Genomic DNA, 12,138 nt, shown 5'->3' on the forward strand with positions numbered 1-12,138 from the left:
CGGTGCAATGAATACATTCCTTCGATCAATAACTACCAGTGCTTTCTATACGTTCTATTGATCAATGCTCAGTCACACTCAACGAAATCAACCCCAAACCGACCAATGGTTGTCATTGGCAATAACGTAATAGATTTGATCGGTCTGGGGTTACTTCTGCCGGTGTGACTAGGGTATTGTCCCCGCGCGCTAAGTCTGTATTCAATAATCGACTTACAAATCGACAGCATGTATGCAGTGTTTATACATGTCTTCAGAAATTCTTACTTCAATCTTTAAGGAATGATGTGAAATGGGGATATCATTACTTAGGAGGGGAGGACCTTAAAGTTAGGACAACTAGACAGAATATGGCAACAACGCGATCCATCAGACAGGATTTCTCGTCAGATCGTGTTCTTACCCTGTTTTGAAGTTAAATTTGCATTGAGAAAATTGTAAGTCGTACCTTTGGATTGCCGAGTTCCGTAAGATCACTTAGATCCTTTATATTGTTTGCAATTTGTCTTTTTACTGACGTTACCGTGAAAATGCCCATATGTCAATGGTTTTGCTATCGTTGATTGCCACATTTGTAATTTGTTCTATTATCTTGTCTTTCGGTCCATTGATGCCCTCAATCAAACTGTTGATTATTCCGGCCAGTTACAGATCCAGGTAAGGGCACACCTTGCCAGGACTTCGTGATGATATTTTTTTTTTATATTTTGACATATACGAAGAAGTATATGTCAAAATATTGAAAAAAAATATCATCACGAAGTCCTCAAGGCTACACCCCTCCCCTCTCCCGCCTTTGAGAGCCATACAAAAATATTTAATGGAAAATGTCTTGCATACGAAGTCAATTTTTTTTCTTCTTTTCTTTTTCTTTCTTTGGGGGGCTTGTTATAATTTTTCTGAACATAAATGCCCCCTACCCTTGAAAAATCCTGGATCCGCCCCTGATTATGAAAGTTGAAGATTTTATGAACATGATGAAAGAACTTGTCGGACGTTTTATCGGACAAGTCCTGTTTTATCCAACAGTTACCATAGTAACAGTGCATCTCAGCCAATCAAAATCAAGGAAACTTGTCAGATCTGACAACTTGTTGGATGAGAATGTTGATGTTAAAACGCTCTCCGGATCGTGGAACCGCACGGGACTGTCATTAGCGTCCTTTCTAAAGGACGGAGTGTTTTCCAACTGCATTTTTATTTACAATAAATGCAAACACCTGCAAATATGTTTGTGCTAGTTTGGGTACAAACATATTACATAGTGACGTAGGCTGATCATTGTTTTTTTTTTATTGGTTGTTTTTTCTAATTATTGCTCTGAAACATGTTTAAATATTTTTTTTCTTCAGATATCAGATATGAACTACGTAATTAAGGGAGATGGATTTTCGCCCCAACTGCCGATGTTATCCCTTCCGCTTCAAAGAATGCTTCTTTTTGACCAGCGTCGTCTTCTTGCTCTGGTACTGCGTTGGGATTTTGCTGAACCACAAGCCAATTGATGATCCATTGAGACAAACTGCAAAGAGGACCAGCGAAATTAAAGATGTTCGCAATAAAAAGACAAACCGTCAACAAAAAGAACATGTATCTTGTAAGTAATTTCATCCTGATTCGTAATAGAGATATTCAGGATTTTAGGAAGTGAAATTTATTGGACTAACAACTAGAGTATTGGGGAAGGGAGGGGAGTTGAGTTGGAAATGTGTATGTGTGTGTGGGGGGGGGGGGTGAACAATGCAAAAAAATACATTCAGGGGCCAATTGCATAAAACTTTTGCCATAAAAAAACTCATTTATTTTTTTAACCGGTAAATTTTCAATGGCATAATTTTGTTTGCCAGAGTTTTTTATGGCAAAAGTTTGATATAAAGGGTCCTTTTTACATGGCTCTAGAGTCTAGAGCCTCTTGTGCACTTTAGCCTTTAAAATCATTATGCATATGTCTATATGCGTACAGATAGGGTGGGGGCTTGGGGTCATGACCCCCAAAACTTCTACTACAAAGAAAGAAAAAAAGACGGGAAAGAGAAAAAGAAGGGAAAGGAAAGAAAAAAGTTAAATGTGATATTTTCTGAATATTGAGTAAAAATCTTACACAATGGTAGATTTTTTATTCAAAGAATGTAAAAAAAAATGTTCGTTCGCAACACAGTCCTTCTCGGGGATTAAATTGATTTTTGCCACAGACTCCTTGGTGTGTTCCCTCATTATCTTATTTTAGTTTGCCCATTACCACGTTGACATCACGTCCTTAGTGGTCCTTTCTTTTTCTGCCATTTTCAGCATTGAATAAAACATGGCTCCCTTGGAAGAAGATTGGCAGCCAAGGAGTTTACCGCGCATGCGTGAAGAGACCGGAACCGGAAGCAATGAGAGAGGTCATTACAGGGGAGCTTATCCTGCAAGACATAGCCAGCAAACTCACAATTGAGGCATGCGTTGAGGCTTGTATTCAGTTGGTAAGTAAAAGAAAAAAAACAGAGGGGTTTAGATCAATTTGTAATCCTTAAAACCAATTTGGAATCCTCAAACATCGTCACTACGGTTGATTTGTGTAGACTGAAGTATATCTTTAAAACAAACCAATCATTCTTGAGTTCATACCTGTAGGTCTATAAAACCGTGACGGTCAAATTTTCGAATTTAATATATTTTGATAGATAATATCTTTGGCATTGCATTCAAGCTTTTATTGAATTTTTTCTCTCTCCGATTTTGTCTCTTCTTCTTTTTTTCTCCTTCCTCTTCAGTTCTTTTTCTTTTTCATCCTTTCCATCTTCTTCCTCTTCTTCTTCTTCTTCTTTTTCTTCTTCTTTTTCTTCATGTTTTTCTTCTTCTTCTTCTTCTCCTCCTCCTCCTCCTTCTTCTTTTTCTTCATCTTCTTCTTCTTCTTCTTCACCACCTTCTCCCCTTTTTTCATCCAATATATTATTTAGTAATATTTATATGAATATTGATGTAAAGCATTTTCTTCGCCGTCATAATATCTTTTCTGTCCCAGGTGTTTACGTACGCATCACTGAGTCGTGGTCGTGAATGCTACTGCACAGACCTTTCATCAAAATCACAGTTCTTGTCGTACGAAGACAGCGCCCTCTGCGACGTGAAATGTACAGGGGACATGTATCACAACTGCGGAGGGGATAACTATATGTCCGTTTATAGGACGTCCGTACCAGGTAAAGAAACCACGATTTTTGGTCATACATTTTCATGTATGATTAAACAATTTCAAAGATTTTCATGAGAAGATTCAAGGCTTCCCAGTGAGGTGTCAGGTTGTCCGTAATTTTGCAATACATGTACGTGACAATCGTTGCTAACGAATAATAATTATGCAGGAAACACACCTAGTCAAAGGCGTCTCCTTTGCTTCAGTTTTGTGCATCAGACACTTAAGATTTGGAGCAGGAGGACCTAACATTTGTTTTTATTTCGTTCTTTGGTCGCTTTTTTCTTGGACGCTCTGTATAACTTTCTTTTCACAAACCTTTTTAAAAGACGATCTCAGAATATAACTTCACTACCTTTTTTCATCAGATTTGATTTTGACCATCATGATCTTAAAGGTATAGTCTTTAGTGGTCTTTCAAAGTACTGTATTTTTACTCCTACAGATGCTAGATGTTCCGCCATTAAACTGGGCACCCCCGGTTCGCTCCCGCTCATTGCATTGGCTTCGTACCCCCGGTCAGGCAATACATGGACGCGACATCTCATCCAGAAAGCAACAGGAACATACACAGGGAGTGTTTATTGGGAGGGTGAAAGGGAACTGGAAGTTGCAAAGAAAGGTACAGTATCACGTTCCGATTCTAATTCCCAATTCATCTCCTTCCCATTCGCTCACCAGGTCTCCTATCTTAATAGAATTCCCATTCACGTTCCCATCCCTATTCCCATACAAATTCCCGTTCCTATTCCAATTCCCATATGCATGCCTATCCTCATTCCAATTCCCATCCCCATTCCCATTCCTATTGCCATCACACTCCCATTTCCATTCTCATTTCCATTTTCATTCTTTTTATCATCCCTGTTCCCATTCTATTTCCATTCCTATTCTCATTCCTATTCCCATTCCCATTATTATTCCCATTCCCATTCCCATTTCCATTCTCATTCCTATTCATATCATCCCTGTTCCCATTCGTATTCCTACTCCCATTTCCATTCCCATTCCTATTCCAATTCCTATTCCTATTCCTATTTCCATTCTCATTTCCATTTCCATTCCCATTTCCATTTATATTCCCATTCCTATTTCTATTCCCATTTCTATTCACATTCCCATTTCCGTTCCTATTCCCATCCCTATTCCTATTCCTACTCCCATTCCCATTCGTATTCGTATTCCCATTCTCATTCTCATTCCTATTATCATCCCTGTTCCCATTGCCATTTCCATTCCCCATCCCCATTCCTATTCCTATTCTCATTTCCATTCTAATTCATATTTATATCATCCCTTTTCGCATTCTATTTCCATTCCTATTCCCATTCTCATTCATATTCACATTACCATCCCTATTTCCATTCCCATTTTTATTCCCATTTCCATTCTCATTCCTACTATGATCCCTGTTCCAATTCCTATTCCCATTCCCATCCTATTCACATTACCATTCTCATTCCCATTCATATTCGCATTCCAATTTCTATTCCCATTTCCATTCTCATTTCCATTCTCCTTCCTATTATCATCCCTCTTCCCCTTCTCATTCCTATTCCTGTCCCTATTCCTATCTCATTCCTTTTCACAGTCCCATTTCCGTTCCCATTCCCTTCCCTATTCCCAAACCCACCCAAGCGCATTTTCATATGCCATCCCCGTCCCCGTGATAAAATTCATTTCATTTTCATTCTCATCAAATTTGGATAGGCCTATAATTCGATAATTTGGTTGTCATCTGAATGGTGTATTACTCATTCCCCCTTCTAATTACAAAGTGCTTCTTATCATTCCGTTTTTATTCAAATGTTGTATCAATTTATTTATTTTTGCTTCATCAAATTTAAATGCAGAGTTCTTGGGAGGAATCGTAGACTACAAAAACAAGGACACAATCTGCGTCAAGACCCATAAGTTTGACAGGGACAAGTTTGCGGGTGCCATCATGCTTATTCGGAATCCTTACCGATCGATCGTTTCCGAAGTTTTCCGAAGACAAATGTTCGTCTCAGGAGCCACGCGTGAGCAAGTTGTCAAATATTTCACATCAAAAGGTTTGATTTGTTCCATAGTTTATTATGGTTTCATTAGGAAAGCTCAATCTAAGAACTGTGATTCGCAGAGTACCCATACGTTTTCGAAAGTTTTTTGTTAGTTATTTGTGTGTGGAGGATGTCTTGTTGATATATACTGTACAGAATTAATATTTGTAAATTTTGTTGTATTTATCTTGACTTTATGTATATCATCTGAATGAAATCCTTAATGAAAACATGTTGGAAAAAAGTGTCTTCAGTAGACCTGTCACTGTACAAGTAGACTAAGCCGTACTAATGAAGATATAAACAAAATGTTTGTAACGCTGTAACACCGTACGGTAAAGAAAAGTTGTCAAACGTCAGACCGTTGTTGCAGAGACCCAGCTATCTCATTGCAAACATAACGTCTTCAATTTAGTTTTCATTTCCTTTTAAATTGTGCTTTCTCTACAGAGTGGAAAAGATATGTTGATGAAGAAATCAAGAACTGGAAATTAATGAATCTGCACTGGATACAGAGTCGGAAACCATTTCTTCCGATCTTTTACGAAGATCTCGAAGCCGAGACCGTCCGAAAGTTGACGGAGATGGTCGAGTTTCTCAATCGACCGGTGGAACTCGAACGGATCGTCTGCGCAACTCAAGATCGCCCATCCTCCTTGGCAACAAGCCCCTCCCTTGGTAAAGACGGCAGGAAGATGCGCGTTTATCTCACCGAGGACCCTTTCACATCTGAAATGCATCAGAAAATTGATCAAAGTATACAACTCGTCAACAGAACTCTTTTTAAATTCCACAGGAAAGTTTTACCCACGGAATACCTGAAGAAAACCGATATATTCTAAAAGCTATCAGGGTTATGTTGTTTTCAAATTAAGTCTGCATGATTTGACCTTCGAGTCAGAGGAATCTTTCAGACCTTGGGGTGTTTCTGAAAGAACGATGCCAGGTTTTGTTTAAATTCTGGTTTAAAGTTGTGATTTAACTATGGATAGCCAATAGTGGCATAAATATCTTACAGTGGAATTTCAATGTATCAGCTTATTTCTCTCTCAAATCATTCTTTTTTCGTAAGGATAAAAAAGATAGCTTTTTCCATCAATCACGAATTAGGAAAGAGCACAGTAAACATAAGAAACATACAATGCATACAAATTTTGACATTTTCTGCTTTCCATAATCATTTTAGCACAGAGTTGGACCATGGCCACGGTATCTAACCCGTGCGCCCTCTGAGCATGATAATAGAAACGGACAAGCAGAAATTGTCTGGATGGAAGACAATAACATTCCCGCTCACTCACGTATAACGAATTCAAAATTTTATGAAATATTCATAATAAGATCAACATTTTGATGGTATATCTTGACCCGGGAGCTTAATGAGAGTCCTCATTTTGATAGAATCAGCGCCACCTAGCGGCCTCATTCTGCCATTGTTAAATGGATGCTCCAGTCTGAAGATATTTATATCTCAATAAACATAGTAAAAATCACAGAGCAAAATGTTGAAAATTTTATCAAAATCGGATAACAAATAACGAGGTTAATTTTAAAGAATTGCATCATTCCAGTGAAACAGTTCTAGGCATGTCTTCATGAATATTCATTAGCTAGGCTGATTATGTCATATCACCAGTTGTTCTTTTTTATTATTTAAAATTAGGTTTATCATAAAATTTCTACCAAGAACTAAAATAATTGGATTGACAACTGATTAAGTGCGTTAGTTATTTATTGCTGCAACTTATTTCATCATAATGGAGACACATCATTTACACATTTCTGAAAAAATGAAGCAATTATGATGTCATGTAATAACATAAGAAAAAGGAAAGTGGGGATGTGACATCATCAGCCCACCTAATGAATATTCATGAAGACATGCCTAAAACTGTTTCACCGGAATAATGCAAATGTTTAAAATTCGATAACTTCGTTATTTGTTATCCGATTTTGATCAACTTTTCAGCATTTTACTTTTCTTTTTTTTTTGAGGGGGGAGGGCGCTTTGTCTAGTCACACTAACAAACCTGACTCCAGACTGATCTAAGCTATTACGTTATTTGGTCGGCTTGGAGTCGGTTTCGGTTACAGTCACACCAACGAAACCGACTCCAGACCGATCAAAGCTATTACGTTATTACCAATGACATACCATTGGTCGGTTTGGAGTCGGTTTCGGTTACAGTCACACCAACGAAACCGACTCCAGACCGATCAAATACCTTATTTCAAATGGCATAACATCGGATTGGAGTCGGTTTCGGTTACAGTAACACCAATGAAACCGACTCCAGACCGATCATATCTATTACGCTATTACTAGTGACATACCATCGGTCGGTTTGGAGTCGGTTTCGGTTACAGTCACACCAACGAAACCGACTCCAGACCGATCATATATATTACGTTATTACCAATGACATACCATCGGTCGGTTTTGAGTCGGTTTCGGTTACAGTCACACCAACGAAACCGACTCCAGACCGATCCAATACTTAGTACCTTATTTCAAATGGCATGTCATCGGTCGGTTTGGAGTCCGGTTTCAATGGTGTAAAGAATACGGGTCTTCCTGGAGCGATTGATGGGCCCTCCACCCCCCCCCCCCCGGAAATCAGAGATTCAAATTTTCAACCCAGTTATCCATTAGTCTGCTATGGAGACTCTGACTGGCTCGTGAGGTGGGATCCAGCGCGCTGCTGGTTTGCGAAGCAAAAAAAGGGCGAGCGAAGCGAACCATCCACATCTGCAGCCACAGTAGACCTAGTCTGCATAACTCATTTAATCAGCTATGGTACACACACTGGGTCTACATATTTATAGACTAGTTATCCATTATGAATGGCTGAGACTAGTTCCATTTGAGAGCAACATTACCAGTATACGATTTTGAAGGGGTCATTAGTCACGTTAGTAACTACTGTTGCATCAACAAAGTTTGGCGAAAGTCACCTGCCCCCAAAACTCTTCATTCTGTGAAAGATGTCCCATAAATAATCAGTGAATAAAGATTTTGTTTTTAGTTCTTAAGTGAAGAACCTGTAGACAATGCCTGATCACAGGGGACCAAGGGGGCCTGTGCTGGAGCCCCTAATTAATTTTAACTTTTTTGGGGGGAGGTGGCAATTGCTGCCATGACGGTGTCCTTTTACTATTTAGATCGAAAGAAAAATTGTGTTTGCCACTGCCCCATGTAATTTTTTTTTCTCATGAAAAATGCAAAGATATATAAAATGAAGAGATATATAAAATGTTTAAACCATGAAATACATGAATAAAATGAATATCTGAATCAATGTAGTCCGCCAATCAGTGTAAACAATGAATTGGAAAGACAAGTCTCGGAAATTAAAGGTCAAGTCCACCCCAGAAAAATGTTGATTTGAATGAATAAAGAAAAATCAAACAAGCATTATGCTGAAAATTTCATCAAAATCGGATGTAAAATAAGAAAGTTATGACATTTTAAAGTTTCGCTTATTTTTCACAAAACAGTGATATGCACAACTCAGTGACATGCAAATGAGACAGTCGATGATCTCACTCACTCACTATTTCTTTTGTTTTTTATTGTTTGAATTATACAATATTTCATTTTTTTACAGGTTTGACATAAGGACCAACTTGATTAAACCATATAGTATTAAACAATGCTAATTGCAAATGTTCAGGGAAGAATTAATCATTGTTTCACACGACAACAGGGAGAAAATTGGAATATTTCATATTTCACATAATAAAATACAAAAGAAATAGTGAGTGAGTGATGTCATCAGTCTCCTCATTTGCATACCGACAAGGATGTTAATAGAACTGTTTTGTGAAATTAAGCGAAACTTTAAAATGTCATAACTTCCTTAATTTACATCCGATTTGGATGAAATTTTCAGTGTTATGCTTGTTGGATTTTTCTCTTTTTATTCAAATCAACTTTTTGTTGGGGTGAACTTGTCCTTTAAGGGCGAGAGAGCAAACAGAGGGACTGGTATTGTTTTATCAAAAGAGGTCCACGTAAATGGTACAGTAAAAAAAAGGTCCCAAGTAAAATATGTCAGATCTATTTGAAATGGAATAATAACGGGAGAAAGAGAACACAAAGGAAAAAAAACTGCAAGTCCATCCCTAAAAAGTTTATTTGAATAAGCAGAATATAATTTTTTTATCTTAACGCGGATGTAAAGTAAGATTTTATATTACTTTTGAAGAGGGAGACTTGATTAAATCTTTATAAACGGAAAAAAATCCTAGATTATTATTGGAATAAATGAAATCGGCATATTTTCTTTGAGATTGCAAGATTTTTGTAATCTGGACAAGAAACAGTATGACGTTAATTTTGTCATGGAAATTCTATCAAGTGCCCCCTACCAGACACTGAATAACAGATAGGGAGGGGCTTGGGGGCTCTGGTCCCCTCAAGATTAACGTGAACAAGATTTAAAAAAAAAGATACACATTTTCAATGTTGAAGTTTTTTTCCTCATTTATAAACTAAATAGTGTTGGGTTCGAGTCAAGCCCGGGGGGGGGGGGGGCACTTCCATTGACGAGTGGATACCATGCGCGACCATGGGGTCTCGAAAAGCACCCTAAACAAGTATATTCCATATTCTGAAAATGCACCCCTTAACATGTTTTGACGTGTGAAACCCTACCCTTAATAAGTATTGGAAACAAAACGATACCCTTGGCAAGTATTCCCTGAATTGAACCCCTAAACAAGTACAGCGATATTGTCACGGACGTCGGTTTTTACCTTTACCTACATGTACATCATTGGGTTTAGTACGGCCCCACCTCCCACACCTCGCGCAAATCGGACTCTTTAATACGTAGTGTTGAATGTTGGGGCAAAAAATAGGCCTATTTATAAAATATTTTAGTCTTTTTTATACCCTCGCAAATTTGACCCTAAACACGTAGCTTTCCTAGCGAAATAGTTACCCTTTATTTCATTATTTTAGTGTTTTTGACACCCTTATTACGTTACGTAACGTGCCCTATCTTGAAAAAGACATCCTTTTTACGTGTTTTTTTGGTCGCGCATGGTATCCACTCGTCAATGTAAGCCCCCCCCCCCCCCCCGGAGTCGAGTCTTGAGTGGGAGAAACCCTGACACAGATGAGAGAAGAGAAAGAGTGAGATAGAGAGAGAGAGAGAGAGAGAGGGGGGGAGAGAGGGGGTGGAGAAGAGGGAGGGGGACGAAGAGCGCGGGGATTATACTATTCTACGCGGGCCGAACGTGGTTCGCTGCACACGGGGGTTTGTTTGTACACCGTATTAATTAAAATATCTCGACGGGGCAGCTCTGGCGTGCCTGAGGGTTGTTATTCCGTCTGGTCATCCTTCGAGGGGTTTTCCCAGTAATAACCAGATAACGATTGTTTATTACGGTCGATGGCCATTGGCTTTATTTTGGAATCCAAATTAGACTAGTTTGATTGGTTCGCAAACCCCGATTTGTCAATTTCCAATCCAATATTTTCCTTAGTGACCGGTGGACATAATTGTAATAATAAATCGTTAGCTTGCTAATTCCTCACGAAGATATGCTGATAAATATTTAACCGAAATAACGCAAAAAGTAAAATGTCAAATTTCACAGTTTTTTTCTGATATACCTTATTTTCAACCTCGTTTCATTTTTGCCAAAAACTGTAATTTTTTACTTGTACCAATGGTCATCCTTAGGTTTTAATCAAGGTTTATGCTTGCAGACTACCAACATGTACTTGAACTGATGAGGATGAGGAGGAGGATGATGATGGTGATGATGATGATGATGGCGGTGATGGTGATGATGATGATGATGATGATATGATGATAATGATGATGATGATATGATGATGATATGATGATGATGATGATGATGATGATATGGTGATGATGATGATATGATATGATGATGATATGATGATGATGATGATGGTGATGATGATGATGATGGTGTGATGGTGGTGGTGGTGGTTCTCATGATGCCAATTGTAATATTGGCGAAATGCTGATGGTGATTACGAATTTACTAATTCATCGATCGTCAACAATCTGAGGATGATTATCATTATTTAAAAAAGATTAGAATCTCCTTGTCATTATCAAAACCATGGATCAAAAGAGGAGGTCAAGACTGGGGGTCAAGTAAACGATATATGTTCAACCATGGAGGAAAAAAAGGGGGGAAAATAAAGTAACGGTAATTAATCAACAGCGTCTGATTGTTTAGACAATATCAAGAGAGAACTCTCCTCACTAATATCATACCTATTACGTAATTGGATCACCGCGCATCCCAAACCCCATTTCGAAAACACCCGTTCACCGCGACTTTTTTTCTCTTACACTTTTCTTGTAAAAGCAATATAGGCCTATTCTTTTCAGTAACATGCATTACTCATGTGTGATGGAGTCGTGCTGTTAATTATTATTCTAGAAGAGAGGTGATAGGGTAAAAATTCAAGACTGAATGCTTTATTCCAGTTCTCGACGAGTTTCATGTTTGAAGAGATGACAGTGTTTTTACAAGTTAAAGTTTTTTAAGTGCTGGAACCAGAACGATGATGGAAGCAGGTAGCTACGGAGAAGTTTGGGGGCACGTCGAAGGAGAGGAAGGTGTATACCAACCACGTGTTACGTGAGTACAGGGGGAACGTATTCAAGTGGTGGCTGAAGTTCAGGTGGTTGTTGTGATGATGGCCCGGGGTAATGTTGATGTCGATGATGATCATCATCATGATTATGACCATCAGCATCATGATCGGGTAATATTGGTGATAGTGAGGGTGACGATTATGAGGATGATGCATGGTGGTGGTGGTGATGATAATAAAGATCAATGTAAGTATTGATAGCAATGAGGATAATGATGATAATGGTGGAGTTGGTGGTGTGGTGCTATTGGTGGTGGTGATGATGATGG

At 38.5% G+C, this 12,138-nt stretch overlaps 1 protein-coding gene across 1 annotated transcript; it reads left to right on the forward strand.

The window, feature by feature from the left end:
* Window positions 1-215: 215 nt before the first annotated feature.
* On the forward strand, window positions 216-8,519 carry LOC129268661 (sialate:O-sulfotransferase 2-like). The gene is made up of 7 exons (XM_064104347.1): window positions 216-437; window positions 1,353-1,597; window positions 2,290-2,465; window positions 3,008-3,185; window positions 3,624-3,800; window positions 5,032-5,232; window positions 5,671-8,519. The coding sequence occupies exons 2-7, from the start codon at window positions 1,384-1,386 to the stop codon at window positions 6,060-6,062; spliced, it is 1,338 nt and encodes a 445-aa protein (XP_063960417.1). The 5' UTR covers window positions 216-437; window positions 1,353-1,383; the 3' UTR covers window positions 6,063-8,519.
* Window positions 8,520-12,138: the final 3,619 nt, after the last annotated feature.

This window comes from Lytechinus pictus, chromosome 9, assembly GCF_037042905.1.
Source record: "Lytechinus pictus isolate F3 Inbred chromosome 9, Lp3.0, whole genome shotgun sequence".
Classification (NCBI taxonomy): Eukaryota; Metazoa; Echinodermata; class Echinoidea; order Temnopleuroida; family Toxopneustidae; genus Lytechinus; species Lytechinus pictus.

Coding starts and splice junctions, on each gene's coding strand:
- LOC129268661 (XM_064104347.1), top strand. CDS start 1,384: ATGGATTTTCGCCCCAACTGCCGATGTTATCCCTTCCGCTTCAAAGAA. Junction 2,466..3,007: donor TTGAGGCTTGTATTCAGTTG/GTAAGTAAAAGA, acceptor TTTCTGTCCCAG/GTGTTTACGTACGCATCACT. Junction 3,801..5,031: donor ACTGGAAGTTGCAAAGAAAG/GTACAGTATCAC, acceptor ATTTAAATGCAG/AGTTCTTGGGAGGAATCGTA.